This window comes from Callorhinchus milii, unplaced genomic scaffold, assembly GCF_018977255.1.
Source record: "Callorhinchus milii isolate IMCB2004 unplaced genomic scaffold, IMCB_Cmil_1.0 Scaffold1, whole genome shotgun sequence".
Lineage (NCBI taxonomy): Eukaryota > Metazoa > Chordata > Chondrichthyes > Chimaeriformes > Callorhinchidae > Callorhinchus > Callorhinchus milii.
Window position 1 is genome coordinate 15,411,356 of NW_024704742.1, and position 25,353 is coordinate 15,436,708.

At 39.8% G+C, this 25,353-nt stretch overlaps 1 protein-coding gene across 1 annotated transcript in view; it reads right to left on the reverse strand.

The window, feature by feature from the left end:
• Positions 1-4,838: 4,838 nt before the first annotated feature.
• The window catches only part of LOC103177362 (TNFAIP3-interacting protein 1), a 43,921-nt gene continuing 23,406 nt past the window's right edge, over positions 4,839-25,353 (reverse strand). Inside the window, exons 4-14 of the mRNA XM_042339396.1 lie at positions 24,208-24,340; positions 18,335-18,436; positions 16,350-16,415; positions 15,134-15,265; positions 14,777-14,905; positions 13,760-13,885; positions 13,234-13,359; positions 13,034-13,108; positions 9,360-9,524; positions 5,675-5,753; positions 4,839-5,301 (exon numbers count right to left, since the gene is read on the reverse strand). Coding sequence (XP_042195330.1) covers positions 5,270-5,301; positions 5,675-5,753; positions 9,360-9,524; positions 13,034-13,108; positions 13,234-13,359; positions 13,760-13,885; positions 14,777-14,905; positions 15,134-15,265; positions 16,350-16,415; positions 18,335-18,436; positions 24,208-24,340 — 1,165 coding nt within the window. The 3' untranslated portion in view covers positions 4,839-5,269. The remainder of the gene's footprint in view (positions 5,302-5,674; positions 5,754-9,359; positions 9,525-13,033; positions 13,109-13,233; positions 13,360-13,759; positions 13,886-14,776; positions 14,906-15,133; positions 15,266-16,349; positions 16,416-18,334; positions 18,437-24,207; positions 24,341-25,353) is intronic.

Sequence of the window (25,353 nt, forward strand, 5' to 3'; positions counted from 1 at the left end):
TCTGCCCCACCAGCCCCACCATCGGTTTGTCCCAGTGTTCTGGCCAGCAATCCCCCAAAATAAAATGACTGTTTGTGGGACATTGCTGTGCACAAATTGGCTGTCGCGTTTGACCATAAAAAACACGGTCACATCACTGTACAGTATATCCTGTAAGCACTTTGAAACATTTTTAATGGTGTGATAATGCTCTGTATTAAATACAAAAATTATTATGCATGAAAATTATAAGCGATAAGAAGTAAAAAACATTGCCACAAATAACTGTCTTTAACTGCCATTTATAGAGATGAAAAATATAGTTGAAATTTAATCTATCTAATTTGCTCTGAAAAATTAGTTTTGAATTCAGAAAAGTTGTTTTCATGAGTCATTCAACATATACCCATAAAATGTATGTTTGGCTACAAAAATGCTGTTACTCCACTTTATAGTGAATCCTGTCAATCATTCTGAGACTTGAAAGGTGCTCTATCAAATGCAAAGATTTTTAAAATTATTATGATATATTATGATATATGGGATATATGACTTGGCTACAAAAGATTGAAGATCTTCAGGATTCCATACATTAGATAGTTTTGGATATTAGAAGACTGATAATGACACATTCATTGGTGAGTGAAAGCTTCAACAAAGTAATGCAATTGAGTCAGATAGATATGATAACTACTGATTTTGAGAATCTTTGAATTTGCCTGAGTGTATTTGTGTGTTGGGAGCTGAGTGTGAAAAAGCAAATTAGGATGCTCCCATAACAACTGAACTGCAGCAGTGGTTACAGAGGAAGACTGCAATATACAGTGTGCTATTTCCCAACCATTGACATTTTGTGAACATCTGCGGCAGTCTGACACTATGTGTTTAAGGGCACATGCTCTCTTTCATCTCTGCGCTGTGGGTGATGGCATTCATGCAATATGTGCATAGGTAAACCACTGAAAAGATGTTAAGACAACTCCCTTTCAACTGCTCAGTTCATCTCCAATTCCCAGAGATTATAAAATAAAGCAAGAAACTATTAACATTTGTTTTGTCTTCTTTTTCATTCTGGGGCAGGTTTAAAACAGCCCTGGAAAAACTACATAATCATTCGGTTCTGTTTCAGTGCAGCATGCCTACAAAATACACAGTCACTTTACATTATTGTAAATCCTGTTGAAAGCTTTGAGACATCCCACCCAACATGAAAGGAACAATATCAAATGAATTGATTCCTGTAAATTTGTTTAATTGGTTCTTCGTATCTTTGAAAAGTATTGGATCATCAAGCTTCAGGTCACCCAGGATAAAAGTACAAATTGTCACTGCAAACTCCTTTGACTGTCAATCTGCTTGTTTTGATTAACTACTGTATATCAAAGGGAAACACTAAAATGTTTTTCTAAGACAGGAGGATTGGAATGAAATGTGTGTTCTTTTATCCATCATGAAAAAAAATCATCAGTGTTACTGCCTGCAAATATCAGAAAATCCATGGGTAATTATAGTGCATCCTTTTTGCACAACTTATGCAATGTGTAATTCAAATTATACATGACAAATTTTCTACAAAATGCTCAAATTCTGTGTAGGTTATTTTAAATTCTTCTTTGAACCTTTCAGGGTCTTTCGTTTTGATATGTGGTATTCAATGTTGATTGTTTTTCTGGAGTATACCTCTCACTAATAAATAAGTGTATAAGTGGAAAACTTTGCTCTGTGAATGTGGCATCTAAATTCATCACAAGATTGTTTGAGATGAAGTAGACCTTCGACCCATTGATCTCATGCTTCCACAATACTATTCTCCCATCACAGCATTAAGCTGTTTTTTTGAATAAGTCCAGCATCCTACTCTCAACCATCTTCCTGTTTACACCAACAATTTGCTCTTATACAGTGCCGTCACGGATGTAGCATCTGAGTGCTTAACAGTGCGGAGCCTGGCTCTGAGCCGGGGAGGGGGGAGGTGACCATAAGCACTGTCGAAAAGGATAAGGATGGTTTTAAGGCGGGACTTGAAAAAGGGGAGAGCAGGGGCAAGACGGAGATACCGAGGGAGAGTGTTCCAAAGTTTCGATGCATAGTGGCTGAAAGAGCGACCTCCAATGGTGGAGCGAAGAGCGTGAGGGACAAGCAGGAGACCGGTGCCAGTCGTGCGGAGGCGCCAGGTGGTGATCACGAGTTTTTCGGGTCTTGAAGTCGATCCGTTCAGCATGACTCTTCCAGTCATTAATTACCCACCACCTGGGCAAATAAATACTTTCTGGTGTCTGTCTTAATGTTTCCCTTTGCTACTCCAAATGTTTGTTGTCCTGTCCTACTGTCTTGAGCTATGTAAAGTCTTGGATGACACTCCAATGCAGTGCTGGGGGAGTTTTATGTTATCACAGGTGCCATTGTTTGTATGAGACATTAACCCAACATCTTGTCTGTCTGTTCTGCTGGCTGTGACACTATTAATAACAGAAAGGGATTTCTCCTGGTATCCTGGACAGATATAATTGGCTATTCAATTTATAGAAAACCAGCTTCGAAATTAAGACTGCATTTGAGAATTTGCCAAATTCTGAAAGCTCTGAAATGCAAAAAAAAAGCTAAACTAGACCCAGGTGGAATTTCTCCCCACACAGTCGTTAAGTTTATAGCAATTCCCTGTGATGGGCTTTGACACGTTTAAACTTTATTGGCGTTGTATCAAATGCGAGTATTATTGTTGTACTATAATTATGTGTGCAACAGATGTACTGTGTGTGCCAAGATTACCAGGGTGTACCATAAGTCCATTTCACAATCTTTGTGTTGATTGTACAAGTCACACAATAAATATACTTGGAGCACCACTGGAGCAAGGAAGGCTCCTTTCTGATGCAGTGTTGTTGTCCCTCAGTGAGATTAGAGTACAACATTCCTCCATGGATTATAATAAAGAAAATCTTTCAGAAGAAAAATGTTGCCTCTTTGTGACAGAAGTGAAATGTGTCTGACTAGAGTGTTTCAGTTGCGCTATGTCGTTTAGTCAGGGAGTTAAACATTATTGTGGAGGGTGTTGACACTAACAAAGAGGACGAAAAAGGTACAGTGGAGGACAACCACTGACAAACACAAGGCATAGCGAGGACAAGCGGATGTAGATATGAAAAAAACAGAAAACATTCATGATCCACTGCTTCTGGCTTCTGAAGAAGTCACATATTCAGTTCTTGTTGATATGAGATTGTTTTATATTCCAATATTCAGTGACTTTGTGCTGGAATATACACGTCAGCCATTAGAAAAGGACACACCTAATCGCCTCCCACTCAGGTTAATGCAAAACATCACATTCCTCCATTAATGAAGTTTATTCATGCAATGCAATATGTTCAATATATGTTTAAATATGTTTTATTGAATGACGTTTTTGGTCTAATCTGGATCTAATTTGCATATTTCTTAATAAGAAATGTGCAATTACCACATTTCTAAAACACTATTAAATAGAAATGAGAAATTCTACTTGGGTCTAGATTTACTCTAATTTTCACATTTCACATTTTCACAAGTTATCAAATTATTAAATACAGCCTTCAATTTTGAAGCCATTTTTCTGTCATATCTTTTAAGAATTACAGAAAATGAGCTTCAAAATTAAAAATGAATTTAACAATTTATCAAATTCTGCCTACTCTGAAATGTTATGTTAATAGAGTAAATCTAGAGACAGGTGGATTTTTACACCATTAAATGTTAAAGAATGTAGAGCACATTTAATATTTTAAAAACTCAATAAGTACACTCAGATAACCTCTGTTAAGAAATATCACAAATTAGACTTTATTACATTCACAATGAAGATTTAGAACACATATTTTCAGATAGCTGCAATAGAATAAAAAATGTTCAATGCAGAGATCATTTTCCTGTTGGAATTATTCAGTATATTTATGGTTCTAAATCTATAATTTTGTCCTTACATAATCACAATTATTTAGATTTCAGACACCCAAGTTTTTGGATTTGAAGTGGTATAATTATATTTCTCAAAGGAATTGTCTTGCACGTTGTGGTCAAAGGATGCAGATTTTCTATAATTTTTAAAATAACTCTTTTATCAAATTTTCATTGATTTCCAATACCAATTGCCTCCTCTCCATAGGATCCAGCACTGGTTTGGATTTGAAGATCTATTTATGACTTTGCCACTCAAGGAGCGAGGAGTAGGTGGGAGGGGATAAATGGGATTTGAGACTAAGCCTGCTTCAAGGTAACTTGCCTGGCAATGAAAGATCAGTTTCAAGTCAATCCTCCTTAGTAGGTTTAATAGCCCAGTTCTTTATCCAGGCAGATGTGCAGGACTCTAAGATACTGTTGCTGACAGACTAGTCAGACTAGCTTATCAGTGATATTTGAAGGATTAGAGCAGTCATTGGAATTCTTCCTGTTAACCTGTCCGCTCCCTCCGCTCAGCAGGCTCCGGCCTGCTCCATGTCCCCCACCTTCATGTCCCTCATTGACGGTCAGGCCTTCAGCCTCTCTATTCCCACTCTTTGAAACTCCATCCCACAGTCCTTCTGCCTCGCTCCCTTCCTCGCCTCCTTCAAGGCACTTCTTAAGACCCTCCTCCTACCCTCCCTGCCCTCCACCCCCCCAATCCCAACCACCTGCTCGGGTCCAAATCCATGACTGTCCAACACCTTGGGATGTCCTCCTAATGTGAAAGGCGCTATACAAATTGTTGTTAACCATGTAAGCCTTTCAAACATAGATTAGATAGTTTTCTTTTAGGAAATAACATTATGGGATATAGTACATAGGTAGTTTGAGACATATGTGCATGTGACCCCCATGAAAGTGGAAGGTGAACTAGACAGACCTTGGTCTTTTTTCGTCTAACATTTCTTATGTTCTTAAGCCAAGCGAAAGCTGAAATAGGTAGGGTAGTCCATCTGGAAAAGTAGCAGGACTAGACAATTTACTTGTTGCTACCACACCACTGCACTTTAGTTTCTATTAAGACTGGTTGGTTATACAAAAGCGTTTGGAACACATTAACTAAATAAAACAACTGCACATTCTTAATGCGAACAAACTGTTTTTCAATATGCACATTGATCATGATACAGAACAAAAAACACAATATTTTCCATTATAAAATACCATCTCTATAAGATAATCGTTTGAAGCCATACAAAATGTGCATTATTATTATTGTATGCCAGATGCAGTTCTATCAGACCAGTTGCACAGAGTGAACATGATCTGCAAGCAGCAGTAAATATTCACATTGGTTAATATTCCAAAAGTTCTATTTCTGATCTCTTTTTAGTGACGACGTACCTGAAATAAAATTTTGAAAAGTTTAGAATACAGCTATCAAATTCACTTCATTGTATCTTGACATCCTGATAGTCACAAACTCCACCACTTCTCTATGTGAGGGAGCTTATATCAATGCAAGTTGTGGTTGTCAATTATATATCTTTAAAAAAAATGCAGACCTTAACGTTTTGAGTTAAAAGGATAAATTAGCTTACTCAGTATTCAATAAACAACCCTTCCATTTGACCGAGACTGCAAAGGTACTTTATTAAATATTTTAAATACTTTATTCTGAGGCACACAACTGCAATATAGTGAATGCTGTTGTGGCAAAATCACAAAAGTTAGTTAAAATCTCAAACAAGCACACAAGCTCGGTGAATTTTTTTACCTTTTGACCTGCAGTTTTGACAATTTTGCTGAACACATGAAATCTGGTTGGTACATGGAAGATGCCACTGGTAGTCTGCCTGCAAGTTGCAGAAAAAAATGACAAACACATTAAAAACAAACAAGACTAAAATAAAACAAATAGACATTTGACGAAAATGCAATGTCACATAATTGGTTCGGATGAAGAAGATCTGATCTCACCCCTGCAAAATATCAATTCTCCCATCCTCAAACTACAACATCAAGCTGCTTTTTAAATGAGTCCAGTGTCCTGGCCTCAACCACCCTTCCTGGCAACCTGCTCTAATTGCTAGGCAGCTTCGTACTGTAGAAATTCTCATGGTTCCTGTAGAAATTTTAAAAGTTGCAACTCAGAATAAAGCAATAGATTTCTTAATTGATTCTTGAGATTTTTAAATATTTAAATACAGAGTCTGTCCAGTTACCTCAAAAGTAATCCTGATATTGTACAACTGATGTTAATTCAAAATCTGCTCATATGAAGTATTAACAAGAAGACGAAGAACAACAAATTGTATTTATATCTCACTTTTCAAGTTCGGAGGATGCCCCAAGGCAATGGACAGTTGAGAGTGTACACCTAAGCTGGGGTTGGATTCGGGAGGGATGGGGGCCAAGGGGGTGGTGGGTGGAAACATGACCGAATGCGCGCTGAAAGATTAAGGTCTTGAGACAGTCCTTGAAGGAGGCGAGGGACGGGGTGAGACAAAGGAACTCCGGAAATACTAGAATTGACAAGCAAGATATGGTAAAAGAGAAGTAGGGATCACAGCCCTACTTAAAAAAAGGATTACTTCAGGACAAAATTTTATGCTAGCCTGATGCTTGAGTGTTCATCTGATGAACATGTTCATCTACCACACATTTTTCTACAGTTAAGAGCTAAATCCACTCTGCTTAGCATTACAAACACTGGAAAGCTTCATATTCCTCTCTAGCTACCACCAGCATTAGGGCTTTGGCTTGCAGCATTAAGAGGCACCAAATAAGAGGAAACCTAGCTCCCAGTCAGGAAGAACTCCATTCTTCAAGTGGGAAGAATCCCAGCACAGTCAGTGACTGGCCTGCTACTCCAATTCCTGCTAATGAGTCGGCTTGGTTGGCCTGTCATTAACAGTGCCCTGGAGAACTGCAGATCTGCCATGTTCAGGTATAGGACTACTGAGACTGACACAGAGGATCAATAACAACAACTTTCATTTATATAGGGATTGAGGGAGAGTGTTCCAGAGTTTTGGTGTAGTGGCTAACAGCGCAGCCATCGATGGTGGAACAGAGGGCCCGAGGGACAAGCAGGAGGCTGGAACCAGTCGAGTGGAGGTAACAGCTGGTGGGTTGGGAAGTAACAACAACAACAACAAGATTCCATTTATAAAGCGCCTTTCACGTCAGGAGGACGTCCCAAGGCGCTGCACAGTTGGGTCATGACCCGAGCAGGGGGGAAATGGTCAGGGTGAGGGGAGGGAGGGAGCGAGGAGGGGGGAAATGGTCAGGGTGAGGGGAGGGAAGGGAGGGAGCGAGGAGGGGGAGGAGAGTCGAGAGGGGAGCTGAAGGCACGGTCAAAGAGAAAGGTTTTGAGACCGGCCTTGAAGGAGGAAAGGGAGGAGGCGGCGAAGGCACTGGGGGATAGAGTTCCAGAGCCTGGGGGCTGAGAGGCTGAAGGCCCGACCACCGATGGTAGGGCGGTTGGGGCGGGGGACGTGGAGCAGACCGGAGCCAGAGGAACGGAGGGTACGGGCAGGTAGGTAGGGGGATAGTAGGTTGGAGAGGTAGGAGGGAGCAAGGCCGTGAATGGCCTTGTAGGTGAGGATCAGGATCTTGAAATCGATCCTCTGGGGATGGGGAGCCAGTGGAGGCGAGCGAGGGTGGGAGTGATGTGGTCCCGAAGCCTGGTGCGGGACAGTACACGAGCTGCAGAGTTCTGAATGACCTGCAGCTTGTGGAGGGAGGTGGCGGGAAGGCCGGCGAGGAGAGAGTTCCCGTAGTCCAGCCTTGAGGTGACAAAGGCGTGAACCAGGGTTTCAGCAGCGTGAGGGGTGAGGTAATGCCGTAGTCTGGCGATGTTCCGGAGGTGATGGAAGGCGGTGCCAGTTGTGGTGCGGATGTGAGGGAGAAAGGACAGCTCAGGGTCGAACAAAACGCCGAGGTTCCTGACTGGCTTTGCGAGGTGGAGAGTGCAGCCTTGGATGCTGATGGTGTCAGCGCCTGAGGTGCGGAGGCGCTGACGTGAGCCAATCAGGAGGGCCTCGGTTTTTCGCGCGTTGAGCTGAAGAAAGTTGTCTCTCGTCCAGGACTCGATGTCGGACAGGCAGGCTGTCAGGACATCGGTGGTCGTGGAGTTGAGAGTAGAGGAGGAAAGGTAGAGTTGGGTGTCATCCGCATACATGTGGAAGTTAACTCCATGTCTGCGGATGATGTCACCAAGGGGGAGCATATAGAGGGTGAAGAGGAGGGGACCAAGGACAGAGCCCTGAGTAAGCAGGTCAGAGAGGTAGGGAGGTGCCTGGGCATGAAGGGTTCAACTTAATTCTGATATTCCATCTCCTGACATGTCACCTTGGAGCCACCTCAGGCCTAAAGAGACCAATCTTACCTTTCCCTAAGGAGACAGTATCAAAACCCGACTTTTCACTGAAACAGCAGAAGTGCTGGGAGCTAGAGCTAAGTGATGAGATGCCACACATCCATTCCTAACCTCGGAAATGCAATACATATGTGCAGATCCCATTGCGAGGTCAGCCACATCATGTAGAGATATTTATATAAATCCATATAATATATAAACAAACCGTATACTTATGTAAATGTTAAGATACAGATGGGGTGTATTTACTTTTGTATAAACAGCATTTATTTTGAATTTGATCCTATAGCAGAACTATTGCTGGTGCATGCCAAACAATACAATTGTCACACAGATTTGCACTGAAAGAAACAGCAGCTTGTACTTTCATACATTTCTTTGTAGAATGAAAGTCTAAAGAGACTTCAACACTTATGATAGAGAGAGATGAGCATGCAGAAAGGATGAAGGGATATTGACCAAAATGGGGGTGAAAAAATATTTCCAGGAGGGTTTTTGTGAAGGAAGAGAAAGAAAAAACAATTTTATTTAATCAACCTGATGTCTAACACACCATGCTTTAGTCTCCTAACCAAATGACTTAACGGTTCCACATATGTGTGGTTTCAGCTTGTCTTGCAATGGAATGCACACTCTCTCCCTGCAGACGTTCACCTAGTTTACCTAATCCCAGAGCATTTAGGTGTAAGTTGGTAAGAGCCAAGTTCGGTATCCCAGAATGTATGTTGGTGTACTGCTGACATTTAACCAAAGAAACAAGACATAGAAGTTTTAAAAAGAGTGTTCCGGAGGACAAAAGCATAGGAAATGATGACTTGATCACTGAGAGTGGGATAGTTTAATTTGCCTATATTGACAAAATTGAGCTACTTGAATTAAAACAAGAAAACACACTCCTTGTGCCATTTGTTTGTCAAGGAAAAAAGAAATCCAATGACATTCAATATTAACTGCACATTTAATCTTTTGAGGTCTGGATTTATTTGCAAGCATACTTATAGTTGAATAGAAATAGCTATTAAGTGGTGTTGCAGAGTGTATGGTTTTGTTGAATGGCACAAACTAAATCATCACTTACTGGGTGGTGCTGATAGTTGCTGCTTCCTGTCTGTGTCATCAGCATTGCTGGCCTTGGGTAGTGAACTGGGAATGCAAAAGGCTGCTGATATTTAAGGCATGTTGCACAAGCTGGATATGCCAGAGGTGGGAAAGGGCTAGCAGATGGCTGTGAAAATCCTGCGACCTGGCCAAAAAAAAAACCCCACATTATTTGGAAATATTCAATTTAAACCGTGAATACAATATCTTTCCCTCAGAAACAGTATATTTATACCATTTCGCAAGATGTTAAAGAAAATACAACTGAAACATTGGACAGCAAATAGCTTTTCTCCCCCTCTATTGTATTTCTATTTATTATTTGTTTATTATTATTTCTATGTATGTGTTTTACTATTTCTTCCCCGACTCTGTCTGAACAGGTCGATAGGATCTTGATTTCATGTCTCCTCTGATGGACAACACCTTCAACAGTGCAGATACACCCCCATCACTGGATTGAAGTATAACACTTTAAATCCTGTCGTCAAAATCCTGACGTACCCAAGCCCAGCAATGTTGATGACGCACACAGGAAGCAGCAGTGGTGATTTAGTTTGTACCAGTCAACAAAACCATATACTACACTACCGGAGACAACTTAACAGCTATTTCTGTTGAAGTATAATCATTGATAAATAGCTTGTCAAGTGACCTGAACATATGGATGTGTTCTAAGGTAAGTACTAACTGGGAGTAAAACTGTACTTTCTTCTGCTCTTATTAATGCATTCTTTGGCAGGAGCACTGTCTCCAATACCACACACTAACACATCCAGAGATGAGTTTCCTCACTGCCTCTAGAACCCACAATGCTGGAAGGCAAGATAAACGGTGCCTCCCAGTGGTCTCAATACACTGAAAGCCATTATTTTCTGGCTGTGACTTTCGTCAGTCGGTAACACAAACAGGACAAATCGAGAGCATCAACAGCCAGCAGCCTGCTGCAAAGCTTTTTCTATTTGAATTACTACTGCAGTAATCCACAGCATAACCACAGAATTTAACAAGCGCATGACTGGAGGGGGTGAGCATTTCAAGTCTGGTCAGCTTTCCAGAGGCAGGAAATTAACTGACATTCAAGATTACGGTGGGACAGCAAAGCCATTGAACACTTGCCAATTAAGCTGCAACAGCTCCAGCTCAGGATGCAAGTTCATAATGACTAGTGAAGAGATATTCTTTTCTAAAATTAATTCTCCAGAGTTATGCTGACTTTAAAAGTCCTCATGGAAGGCTGGTCCTCTAGAACAGTGCTCGATATTCCCACATTGCAATGAGATCAGAAATATGCTTATGATTTTACTCTCTTTATCCTCACAGAAGAGGAATTGTACCCTTTAGAAACCAAATCAAAACCTTTCTCTGGCATTCATGCACACAGGATTCTCTCTGGTATTGTCCCGCCCCTCTCCCCATGTTATCTTTGTTATTAGGAACTTACTTAAAAAAGGAACCATGATGCAGCAATAAGGAAACGGTTATTAATGAGAGCTGGAGAGACTGAGCCCCACTTCCTCACAGTTCCAGTAACTCGCAGCTATTCACAGCACTGACTTTGAATTGAGAATTTAATCTGAGTGTCACCCGGTTCCATGGTACTGCTGTTCCCACACCCTCACACTACCAGTTAACAAATAGGGGAATAAATAGGGACATTGCTAACATAATGGAAGAAATATGAATTATGCTGTTTAACGTTAGTGCTTTTATTACAATAAAGTAGTTTCACTCTTAAAAATTACTATTTGAAAGAGAAGCGAGTTTCTCCCAGTATGCTGGCCAACAATCCCACATACAAAATTGAGTCATTCACATCATGCCTGTTTGTGGGGCATTGCTGTGTGCAAATTGGCTGCCGAGTCCACCTACAAAATACAGTCATGACACTTTGCAATGCATTCGTTGCAGCGCTTTGAGACATCATCCTGAAGTGGAAGGTGTGATATCAAATGTGAGGATTATTATTATTAGTAGTATTTGGAAGTGCTATGTAGAATGGTTAAAAATGCTTAAGGCACATGATTTCTGTGAATGTAAAATTTATTGTGAGATAAGAGTTTTACGTTTTAAACTGCAATTTGTTTTACCTTTGACCAATGTAAGTAACTCTCACCAGTCAGCTCCTTCGCAGAACAACTAATAACAGCAGGAGACACAGAGTGGGAAGTGTGTGGAAGCAAAGTGGACTTTAACCAAACAAATGCCACGTTATTCAGGTCTCTCTCTGGTTTAAAACACTCCCACATCTCATGCAAATGTGTCTGTACTGGTAATGACATTTAGCCATAATTGCTGTTGTGGCATTTTCTGCTGACCCAGTCAGCAGAACCCATCTCTTTATTTAATCTCCTTCAGATGGGAAACGTCACTGATAAATTCTAGACTACCCAATTGTTTAACAGTGTGCTTATCATTAATAATCATTGCATTTGATATAGCACTTTATCATCTGTGAGAGATGTCTCAAAGTGCTTCACAGAATATACTGTAAGGTGAGTTGACTGTATTTTTGTGGGCGAAACACAGCAGCCAATTGCACACATCAGTATCCCACAAACTGTCATGGATTCAGTTTCCAAATTATAATTTTTTTTATTACCCCTGGAAAAGTGATCCGGCAATCAATTAACAACTGGATTCCTACTTGCTGCTAGGTAAACAGAAGGTATTTAATATCAGCTTAGACGTATAATTTGTTTACTTGTCAACTTTCTCTACAAATGCTGTAACTTCCTCTTCTGTTTTTGAGGCCTTAAATTTGTTAGGCTTTGGAACCAAAGACCCAAAATGTAAGATTCGGCAGAATTTTGGAAAATTCTTAAATTTAGTCTTAACTTGGGGAGCCGAGCTTCCCACAGCTATTTTAACAGGGAGTCATAGGGCACCCAGCACTAGAGAAATACCTCACTGGAAATATAAAAGAGTCAATCATTTACAGAAGTTGGAAAGAGAGAAAAGTGGGGGAGAAGATTGAACAATTAAAAAGAAATGGAGTCCTTTCAACACTCTCAACTCTGAGTCAGACAGACCCATTGGATTCAAGCCCCATGTTGGGACTCTGAATTCACAGTCTAGGCAGACACAACAGTGAGAAGCACTGCGAGTGTGCGGCATTTGTCAGAAATGTCGTCCTTCAGATGAGATGGTAAACTAAGGTCCTGTCTAACTGAAACTTTTGGCAGCATCTAACACAAACAGGATAAATCGACAGTATTAGCAGCCAGCCACAGCTGTGGGAAACTGGGATCCAAATTAAGACAAAATTTAAGAATTTTCCAAAATTCTGCACAATCTTATATTTTAGGAATTTTGGTTCTAAAGGCTAATGAATTTCAGGCCTCAGAACAGAAGGAGGAGGAACATTAAAGGCAATATTCAAAAAGCGCAAGGGAGTTTTCCCAGTGTCCTGACTAATAAATCCCACAGATAATATTGGTCATTCACTTCGTAGCTGTTTGTGGGATATTGTTGTGCGCAAATTGACTGTTGTGTTTGCTTACACAGTCACTACACTTTACATAACTCCTGTGAATCACTTTGAGATGTTCTCTTGATGTAAAAGGTATTATTAATATTGATTGCTTTTACAAACCAACCACTGACAGCAAACCCTTTTGGGTTAATCCCATGTTTACCATTCATATCCCATACCTGCTTCTGCAGTTTCATCTCCATGGAATCATTAGTTTTCTTTTCCTTTTTAACATCTTCCTCATAAATCTTAACCTGAGGAAAGAGAAAACAAGTCTTATAATAATAATAATCCTTGCATTTGATATATGAGGATCTTGAAATAAATCTTTTCAGAGAAACAGAAACTAATTGCATAAAATGGGTTACTGTGGTCATACCTGTGCTTTAAGTAAAGTCAACTTGGATTGTAAATGCTCAATGTTTTTTTTCAGATCTTCTTTTTCCTCATTCATTCGTTCCCGATCACACCGTTCTTTCTGAAAATCTTCTTCAAAAATTTGTACCTTGGAAAGACCAAGACGTAATGTAAAAACCCTATGGATATTTAATCAATTTAATTTCATCTTGTTAAATACATATCCCTTCTTTTTTGCTCTTTGCTGTACACAGAGCAAATAATGCAAAGCTGCTTCGAGGAGACATTTAACGGCAGTCTTAAAATGAAGAAAGTTTAAATACAACAGAAAGCTTGCTTCATTTTAAGAGTGCATTGAAGGATCTGACAAATTCTGGACTGTGTCTAGACCAAACCGGAAGCCTTCCCTAACCCGTTCAATGTAATAGACACAATAAGAAAACAAGCCACTACTTTGTCCTTTATTGCAAGAGAAAACTCATACACAAAATAGACATGTAAAGAAGGTAAGTCAAAGGTCAGAGCTTTCCTTACTGAATCCATATTACCTGATGTTTCAGGACTTCAATCTGGGTCCTCATCTCATCAGAACTTGCTTTTCTCAAAGACTCTCCACTTTGAAAGCTGTGATGTAGGAATGACACTTGCTGTTTTGCCAAAGCTTCAGACAGTTTCTATAAAAAAAAGTCAAAATCAACAAAAACAAGGATTGATTTGACTACACTAGCTCATCAGAACTTGAGAAATGGTCAAGAATAGAAAGTCACACTGTAAACAGGTAAGGATACAGAGCCAGCACACGAAAACTCCAATGCCTTGATCCACTATGTAAGGGTTTTTTCAGTTATTTTCTAATGATTCGCATATACTTTTGATACAAGCCTTCGAAATGGCTGCACCGCTTTACAGTGTGAAGACCTGCAGATATTATTTAGGAAAAGAATAACTGCAATCCAATACATTCAGATTAAACAAAAATAAACAATAATAATAGTTACATAGACATGTAAAGAAGGTAAGTAATTTGGTATGGCATGTTGCACATCTGGAGGATGGCTCAAAATGCTTCATAGGAATTATTTATTGTAAAATGTATTGTAATTTCGCTCACAATTATACAATCAATTCACTTTACAATCTATTCTGTGAAGTGCTTTGAGACGTCTAGAAGATGTGAAAAGCGCTATATGAAACCACAACCTTCTGATGGATTGAGCCAGTCGGACTCCAATCACTCTCAAGGGAGCCTCTTTCATATTATCATGATCGGGTAGTTCTTTGCATCTCTGCAGTATTCTTTGCTCTATCTCGGACTAGAATTATATGTACAAGGCAGCATTTTCCTTTGCCTTCATCAGTATTACAATACAAAATTACATCCGTTCTATCAGACAGTCAGCACACTGGCTAAATGTAGTTCCTTCAGAAGAGCTTTGAGGTGATTTAATGTCAGGATAATGCACTATATCAAATGCAAAGATTATTATATTATTGTTGCTAAAGCATACAATTCTACTGTGATCACACAGATCCCAGATAATATGAACTGTAGTTATTGTACAAACCTTATTAAGGCGATCTACTTCATGTTCATAATATCTCTTTTGTTTGGTTACTGAAGCATTGTGTTCTTTCAAGCGTGTGTTCAGTTCTTTAGACTCATCTAATTCTGCATTTAGTGCCTGCTTCTTTTTCTTCAAAAGAGAAAAAAAAATTATAAACCCACAGAAGGAGAGGAGATTAGAGAGGAGCAGTTCTGGTAAAATCAAAGTAGGGATTGTGCAGCGATGCAGATAATAGTAAATAACCTGCTGCAGCATGTCAGATTCAGACAAGCTGCAATACTATCTGCTAAACAAACATGATCATTCATATTCGAACGTCAGTTTGTTTTTTGAAGGTTTCAATGGGTGAAGACGTACTTCTGCTGTTTCAAGTTTTGTTTTGGCAAAAAGCAGTTTCTTGTCAAATTCCCTCTGCTTTTGGGCTAATTTTGTCTCCAGATCATCCAGGGACCTCTGAGAAGTGGTCAATCTTTGTCTCAGCTGCAAAACCTGAAAATCAATGAGGCACCTGTTAGAACGGTAGACCAAGGACGGCTCAAGAGGGATGATTGCATCAAATTAATGTTATCCGGGTTGGGGGGGTGGTTGTGACCAAAGGCACGGTGGAAGATCTATTATGAAATGCTCAGCTTATAGCTCAATTGGGGTGTACACCCCATCGTATACCTACCCCCAAAAATCCAAAATGCAGCACACAAGAAATGACTTTGTTTTGGCTTTGGCGCATTGTAACAGAAGTAGGCCATTCAGCCCCTCGAGCCTGTTCAACCATTCAGCCTGTTCATTGCTGATTTGTACCTCAACTCTATTTATCCTTCTTTTCTCCATATCCCTTGATATCATTACCTTACAAATATCTATCAACCACTGAAAACTTACCCAATATCCTCAATATTTTGAGGGAAAGAATTCCAGAATTCCAGAATCCTTTGCATGATAAAATGCTCTCTGTTTTCACTCCTAAACTGACCTAACACTAATTTTAAGAATGTCCCCCCCGTTAATAATTTCAAACTTTCTGCCCTTCTTTTCCTTGTCAGAGGTTACACAATATCATCCTCCGTCAAGAGGCTGGCCAGGAAATTGCTCCCTGACCTTTGTGGATGCAGCTCTGTGACCTGTCATTAGGGGGCAGATGAGAGCAACATGCAACCAAAGACATAAGACAACTATTGTAACCTTGCTCTTATAACCTTTTTGATCAGAGACCTGAAATTCTACCTGGCCTCAGCCTGTGTGACTATTTGAATCTAGGCCAGTCAATAGACAAGCCTGAAGAGTGCAGGAGTAGGTCTAGTATCTATTTCCTTAAAATAAAAATACACCAGATTTGTAAAGTGGTGCATAAGTTTGCAGGATTTCTCCATGAAATAATCAGATCATCTGGACACTGCACAGGGATAAACACAGACTCACAGATATACACATACAGACATACACAAACACAGACACACAGGTACACAAACAAACACACAGTCACACACAAACACAAAGATACCAACACACACATACACTCACACACATTCACACACACACACAGAGCCAAACACTTGGAACAAGCACTGTTGCTTACCTTCTGTTCGTACTGCGCCTTCATATTCCTGAATTGCTGGTCCCACTGCTTGTTTACCTCCAGTAGCTGCCATTATAATAAATTCATTGAGCCACATCAAACAAAATGGAAACATTTCTCCATATGCACAGACCAAAGCTTAAGAGTGTTTTGGTATCTTAAAATAAAAGGAAAATAAAAACACTTGCAGGGATTTTTGGAAATGTCTCCTCTCCCACACCCAGCCAATGCGCCATGTTTATGATGTGCCAGTGATTTCACTTCCTTCACAAAATCAGCAGCACCTACTGTGTGTGCATCTAATGATGTTAGTAGAGCCTTATATGCAGTGCCCAGCAAGTGACCTGAGCTATGATCTGACAAGCCATGGTAGTCGGCCATGTTTTATTATAATAATCTTTGCATTTGATATAGCGCTTTTCACGTCTTCTTGACATTCCAAAGCGCTTCACAGAATATGCTGTAAAGTGAATTGACTGTATATTTGTGGGCAAAACGCGGCAGCCAATTGCACACAGCAGTGTCCCACAAACAGTCGTGGATTGAAACTGACCAAGTTATTATTGTTTTGTTTTTTGGAGGGATTATTATTAGGTGTGTGGAGTAAGGAAACTTGCCCAAGGTTTCGCCCTACCTGGAATTGAACCCAGGTGTCTCGCTTGCAAGGCGAGTGCTCTAACCACTGAGCTACAGGACTCCACAATATTGCGGGCAGATAACCACTGAGCTACAGAGCTCCACAATATTGCAGGCAGCCAGCTGGTCAGCGTTAGTTACACAGGTCAACATTAGATTCATACTGTTGATCATATCATTCAAATGCAATGCTGTGGTAGTTTAGCATCCTACCAGCAGCACATTAGGTTAGATCACACAGAGAACAATCCCTTTCAAAGGATAATAGATATGTGGAAGTGATTGCAGAAGTTATGATCTAATCTATAATAATAACAATCCTTGCATTTGGTTTGGTGCCTTTCATGTCAGGAGGATGTCCCAAAGCACTTCACAGGATTAACTGTGGAGTAGCTGTGCATTTGTAGATGAATGCAGCAGACCAATCATGGACACCAATGTCCGACAAACAGCCAAGAATGAATGACCAGTTCTATTTGGGGGGATTGTTGTCCAGAACATCAGGCAAAACTCCCTTCTTTTCGAAAAGTGCCATGGGATATTTAATAAACCTAAACAGGCTCGGTTTAACACCTCACCAGAAGGACGGCACCTCCGACAATACTTTGGAGTGTCAGCTCAGACTATGCGAGCTCATGTTCCAACATAGGGCTTAAATCCCCAACTTTGCTGATTGATTGCTTTTTCCTTGTTACCTGGGATATGGTTGTTTTAAAAGCTGTGGAAAACTGCCATCCAAATTAAAACGGGTTTTAAGAAATTTAAAAAATGGTTTCAAAACTATAATCATGGAGAAATCTGGGTCACCGGTATCCCAGTAGCAAAATATATTGCTAGTATTTTATTAGGGAGCATGAGATCAAAGATGGTCAGTTACTGGAAGTGAGAGACTTGGAGGAACACAATTCTAGTTCACACAATAGCCCACATCATACAAGGAAAAAGCATTTTTAAGTTCTGTAACAAATAATAATAATTCTGACATTTGATATAGCACATAATTACATTGAAAAGTTTCAAAGCACCTCACATTTTTTAAGTATAATGATTGTATTGTATGAGAATGTAGCAGCCAGTTTGCACACAGCAATGCCTAAAAAGCAGCTAGGGGGGTAAATTACCTATTTAACTGTGGTTTGTTGGCCAGGACACTGGAAGTCATTAATTTCTCTACTTAGAAAGTGCCATGGGATCTTTGGCCACAGTGTGGTTTATAAGGTTAAAGGCTAGTATGGAACACAGACAAAATCAAGCGTTGTGCCGCAAGGGCAACAACAATTCTTCAGTGTTTACTTTTTAGGTGAGTCCAGCTGAGATTTCACAGGTAAAGTAAAGTTTAATAAAGTTACCTCTTTTTTCTGATTTTCCAGAAGTGTAATCTGTCCTTCAAGTGCCTCTCTTCCATCTGTGGAACACTTTGTCTGTTTTTCAATTTCCATTCCAATTACATCCTAACAAAGAAAAAAAAGTTTTTTTTAAACTCTTCCAATTTCCAACTTGCAGGAGCTCCAATCTACCCTTGTCAGCTGTGTCATGACCAATCTGTGACTATCATCACAGGGAAGGGCAGGAGGGAATAGATGAATGAATTGCCTCTGGGCTAGCTACATTATTGACATTCATGGGAGGGGTGGGGCAGAGGTGATTCAGCTCTCCATGTTGGATTGGCGAGGCAGATCTGGATCACTCTACCTGTCTCAACATGGGATTTGGACAAATAATTGAAAAAGAAATTGTAAAAAGGGCATCAAAAAACAGCAGGGGGTAGAACTAAGTGGATAGGACTTTCATAGAGCTGGTACAAGCATAATGGGACAAACCGTGTACAGGGAAATTCTATTGAGGTTTGCAGAAATGGAGATGAGGGGATGGCACATTTTCTGGCAACCTCCAATGTGACTTAAGTTTAACCTCAGAAAAGCTATCCTAATGCTAAGAGATCAACAACTTTGAAAGAGATCAACAACTTTGAAAGAGATCAACAACTTTGGGCTACATTAACACCAGCGGTGTGCCCCTAAACCACTAGGCACTGAATTGCTAATCACTAAATGCATTTCAGTGGGAACCATAAAGCCAATAGAGAGAGGAAATGTTCACTCACTCAGTCTATGCTGAATTCAAAGCTGAACCCTGGACCAAAAAGTCATGTGCTATCCAAAATCTAATACACATATATTTTTGTTCAAACATTGATGACATTGACAAGAGAATTGCCTTGGATGAATCATTGTGCCCATATTTTACATTGTAATGACAAGATTGCTGCAGTATCTGAGAAATTGGCCAAGTGAGGTTCCAAACAGTAAATCCTGCAAGTTACCAAACCTGTGTCATTCCGACCCATGTGAACTCTGCTTTGATGCCCCCAGACGTATATTACAACAGAGCAGAGTTTCCACGGAATGGTGTGCATCATCACATCCACGTACCCTCATGAAACGTTATTTGGGCCTCCCGTTATGAATACCAATGACAATATATCCACTGACGTTTATAAGGTTCAGAATTTAAAACAGGAAATGCTTCAAATGTATCCTCATCCCAGGAGAATCAATATGTGAAAGAGTCAGGTGGGTTGTTGTTTCAAGGATGGACTCTAACCAAAAATGGAACAATTGAGATGTAGAAACCCTTTTAACAGGCTGGAAATGATCACTTTGGACCAGATCAAGAAATAAATATCTGTTACTGAGATTGCTGATCTGCCCTACTTGGTCTCCTCTGTCCGTTGACACGATCCCAGTAGACTGAGCTTTAGGGAAGAATTAGGAAACAATAGGAAGAAGGAGAACCAACAAGAAGATAAGAGAACTAAAAAAAAAAGCCTTTCATTTAGGGAAGGCATCTTGAAGTGCTTCATCAGATTTTACTGTAAAGTGTACGGAATGTGCATTTTGTAGGTGTAAAGAAAAAAAGTCTGAAGCATGAATCATCTTACAATACTGAAAGGCAGAAAGAGGAGCAGAAAGATATGACTAGAAAATCAGACACAAAAGAAATCCATAGAATCAAGTTTCTATGCAATCCACATCCCCCTATCTCTTTCCTTCTCATAAACATGGACAAAAAAATGATGTCTGCAGTATAATAATATCCATTCTTCACAGGGTGTATTTTTGATCATGAGAGTTTCAAAGGAAATTCATGGGAGAACCAAGAACAAATAAAATCAAAATAAGGAATGAGCATGAAAAAATCTGAATCTAATCTGACAACTGGATACATGAGGAACTAAGCTAGATTTAATGAGTTCAAAACAAATTTTGTTTGAATTTTTGAATTAATCAAGCTTTCCTTATAATTTTGTTCAAAGTAAAAGGATTTTTCGCAAAGCTTAACACCAATGATATGAGCAAAACATCAGCCATGCATGACATATGTTGATGGCAAGCCAGAAAACACTAATCTAGTGATATTTTGTGTAGCAATTCTGAAAGAGTTAATTACAGACACTCTCAGAATCAGGCGTATACTAGATAAGAGAAAAGATAAAATAAATGTTTTAGTTTTAAGACATTTTACCTTCTTGATCTGAGTTCACACATCTTTCAAGAATCTCTCCTTCCTGTTTCAACAGAAACCCAGTGTTTATGAATCCTGATACATTCGTTTCTTCAAAGTGGAGGTAACAACTGGAGTGTTTTAGCTACATTTGAAACACACTGCATTCTGATTTGATTCTAAGCCTGCTCACATCTAGGCTATTAAACAATCCCAGTTCCTCTATCACATTTAGAAGCACGTCACATTGCACAAATTACTATTTCAAACATTTCTGACTAATGAGAGCTATCATACAAAAATGAATGGGACTTCCCATTATGTTGCAAATGTACTATGCCTCACTCCTGTGTCAAAACCAATAGAGACAGAATGAACCACCACCTGGAAATGACACTTCCTGTATCTTACTAAAAGTCAATGTTCTCCCACAGAATCCTGCTGGGAACAAGAAAGGGAAGTATAACAAAACGGAAGACTAATGCACAGTCAGTCAGAGTAAGGCTATTAAGGTCAAGAAATCACACCCAACTAGCTTCCCTGTCAAAAGCAAAGTAAAGGGGCCTAATTTTCAAAATGCTGCCCCTTGTTGTTTGCTTGGGACTTTCATATTTGACGTAGATATCAACACAGTATCATAAAAATGACAGGATAGTAGGAAACAATTTGGCTGAGATGGTGCTGGCTCATCCACTGGAGCTGGGAGGGCCAAGTTGTGACCCTGGGGCTCCATGCCAATTGCATTACGTATGCCTAAAATAGTCACATTGGCCATCCCTGCACTGTTTCCCAGTCTCATCTGACAGTTTAAAATCTAGATATGGAGAGAGACTGGAGAGTCCTAACTAATAGGAGCAGGGGAAACAAAGGAGTTGGATACAGTAACTAGGCTTTGTTGTGATCGAGGTGAAGACAACAGGTCAAAAAGTTTCATGCAAGAGTCCATGCTAGTTCACAACAGGGATGGAGATGCAAAGCAGATTCACAGCATGGATTAGGGGACGATGGGGACACGAAATGTGGTGTAAACATAGAATGAAGGCTCGCGTTACAAAAACACTTTGCACCCATCAGAATGGGCACAGCTGTCTGCAGCCTTTCCACACATCTGTGCACAAGGGAACTTCTGTGAGTAGCAGCAATACACAGCTGATGAACAGCTCTTCCCTGTCACAGCTGCACAGTTCTGTAAGCAGGTTATTAACATCAATTGTTTCCACACATGTACTCAAAAACAAGCTGAGCATACACAACTTCAAAGGGCTTACCACTTCGATGTATACAAAGCTCTGCAGCAGGCAACATGAATAAGTTTCTTCTTTTAAAAAGTTATAATTTGAACCAAACAAATAAAATATAAAGCTGTCTGAGAACCGAGACAGAGAATGACACCTACCTGTATGAGCTTTCAATGTGAGATATAAAATACAGCGATTACTGATAGAAAGAAAACTTTCAACACTTTATGTGGGTTGAGCAGCATCATCTGTGCAGCAGCATCTTGCAGATGCAACAGCAGATGACCAAGATTTGATACTATCCTTTTTTGGAGTTTCCTCTTGGCATCTTTGCATTTACCTTAACTTCTACGGAGTGACCAAAGGAGTGATCTCTGAAGAGAGGTACCAGATTATCGGGTATCACCCTGCCCACCCTGCCATACTTCACTCACAGCAGCAAGCTTTTTTTTAAAATGAATCCAGCATCATGGCCTCAACCACCCTTTCCCTGGATAAAGAAATGCTTCCTGATGTCTGTCCTGAAATTGCCCAATGCAATCTGCGGGCTTTTGTTCTGCTATCTCCGAACAACAGCAACAAATTACATTTGTATAGTGCCTTTGCACAGAGAATTCACTCAATTCCAACATTTCATTGTCAAACATATCAACTTCAAGGAGACCCGGCCTACCTACCCACCCGCCCACCAAGGAGGATAGTCACTATTTGATCATTTGACATCGACAAGCACAGGTCTGAGCACTCACGAGGTGGATGGCAGGTACTAGGATCTCCCTGAGAACTTCTTGATGAGCAGCACAGAAATGCGTGAGAGAATTGCCACCACCCTGTTACAAAACGCTCAGAAAAATATCCCTACCCAATGAAAGATGGTTTCACCAGTTGGAAGTGCAGAGATTGAGTAGCAGCTGCTTAAATTCTGCGTAACACTTGGTGGATTCCAAGCCCTAGATATATGAAGGTACGTTCATTTGAATAAGACTGTGAGACAGAAGTAACATTTTTTCACGATAATGGGATTTGGATTAATTTTAATTTTCAAGTCAGAAAACATTGGGATCCACAACCCAATTGTGCTATAAAAGAATCTACTTTGTAGAGAAGAATATTATAATGGACTTGCCCTGTATGCGCTCAAGTGCTATTTTGAAAAGGACAACAATCTGCAGTATTCCTCCAGCACTGTTACCAAAAGGAAGGAGAATGTCCCTTTATTAATAGGATCCTTCACAGTTGATAGGGAATGTCCCCCTCTCAACCTGTCCGCTCCTTCCGCTCAGCAGGCTCTGGCCTGCTCAAGGTCTCCGAACCCAACCCGCCCTACCATCGGCGGCCAGGCTTTCAGCCTCTCTGCCCCCACTCTTTGGAACTCCATCCCAGTCCCTTTGCCTTGCTCCTTCTCTTGCCTCCTTCAAGGCACGACTCAATACCCTCCTTGTCGACTGTGTCTTCTGCTGCCCTCCTACCTCTCTGCCCTCCCTCATCCCAACCCTTCCCTCCATGATCGAGTGCTGATCCCTGACTATTTAGCGCCTTGAGATGTCCTCTCGACGTGAAAGGTGCTTTACAAATGTGATGTTGTTGTTGCTGTTTTTGTTATTTACTGATGCTCTTTGGTCATCATCTTAATGGACAGTTAAAAATTGTTTCAGTGTGTCCATCTACATTACATAGGTTTTGTGCATGACAACATGACAACTACTATTTGCTCTCCATGGGTTTATGCCACAAACTCAAGTGAAATAGTAGTTCTCCGTCATGGCAAGAAGTGAGTGCTGGATTAGTATTAGAAAATAATAAACACAAACATTAAAATAATATTTCTATCTCAGAGTTGACAGCATTAACTCTGTAAAGTGGCTTGAAGAAAAGATCAAAGCATTTGATTATACTGAAGCAGACATCTACATATGCACACATAACTTCTACATGATTAAATACTCTCTCTTGAAATTTGCATAAAACATCTTCCAGCACTTAATTCTTGCATAATAGAAAGCTGTTCTGTAATGATATAAATGAATAATTCTTTCATTTAATATAGCAACAAAGTGCCCAAATTCTTCACAGGTAAATTGCCACACAAACATAAAGCCATGAAATGAATTTATTAGTGAATTGGTTTAATGACTCATCTGGAGGACAACACCATTGACAATTAATAATTGCCTTGTTCTGTACTTAAATGTCAGTTGTCTGGACTAAAGGTGACTCAGTTATCAACTGAACCAAACTGTTATCTGAAATACAACTCATTTTCGCCCACGAACTACAGTTACTGCACTTTACAATATATCCTGTGAAGTACTTTGTGATGTCTCGACAACTTGATAAGGAGCTCTATAAAATGTAAGGATTATTATTATTAATAAACAGCTCAAGATTCCTTGAAATGAAAAGTTTTATTCCCTATTTTACAATAAAGGGGTTCCATTTTACTGTCTGTCTGTGTTAATCATACAAATTGGTACACTCACCTTCTCTATGAAGCTCTCTTCAGTGTAATTAGTTAACTGATGTGTGGAGATGATTTCAAATTCCTGTTCCATACTTCTGTTTTCCTTCTTGTTTTGCCCTTGTGCCTTAGGCTTTGTATCCAGAGTGTTACTTCTATTTAACACAAAAGGAGTTTGGCTTTCATGTCAGTTGATATAAATATGACAAAAATAGTGAATTCACTTTTGTACTTCATCATGCTATTTTTCTTTTTAGCTCAGAAGGGAAATGCACTGACCAGCAATGAGCTGAGTCATACAAACTGGGAAAATCCCAGGTTCGGCTACAAAATACCCATTAAATACTACAATTCACAGCACATCCGGTGAAGCAAAAGATATATTGTCAAATGCAAGGATTATTATTATTATTATTTTATAGTTTATGCTGAGTTAGCTGATCTCTGTCAGAGTTCAGAAGGACGCTATAGTATAATTAGTTTCAGTGCTCCTGAACTAGAAGAGTAATGGGAAAGAATTAAGCCACAATTCCTGTTTCTCATCTCTGGTTTGCAACTTTTGCTGGAAAAAGCCACCTGTGGGTGAGTAACCAGGATGAGTTCAATATTCTGCCATTATACATCATGTAGGCTCACACAGGAAGAATAGCCACTTGAAGAGGTATGGGCTATTTGTGCCCATGGAACAATCTCCAAGCATCAGACAGCATCTTCGGAATGGGAAATGGTGGGAATAAAGGCTTCTCTAAAAGTATTTATTACAACAACTTACAATTATATAGCGCCCTTCACATGAGGTAGCAGCCTGGGTTTTAAATGTACTCTTCACATATGACCTTAGGTAGTATGCGCAGTGAAGAGTCTACTGATGAAAACAATAGCATCTTCACCAGTAGACCTGACTGCAATATAGGTCCATCAATTTCCTGGGATATCCCAAAGGTTACCACAGGAAGAACTAAGTTTAATTTAATGCTAATAATTTTGCCTGATGCAAAATTGTGTATTTTATAATCATTTGCCTAAAACACTTTACAATAAATCCTGTGATGTACTTTGAGACATCCTCACGATGAGAACAGCTATATTAAGTGCAAAGATTATTATTATATTGTCTAATATTCTTTTCCATAAATTCCTAAAGACAGGGATATATGGAAAAGAATAT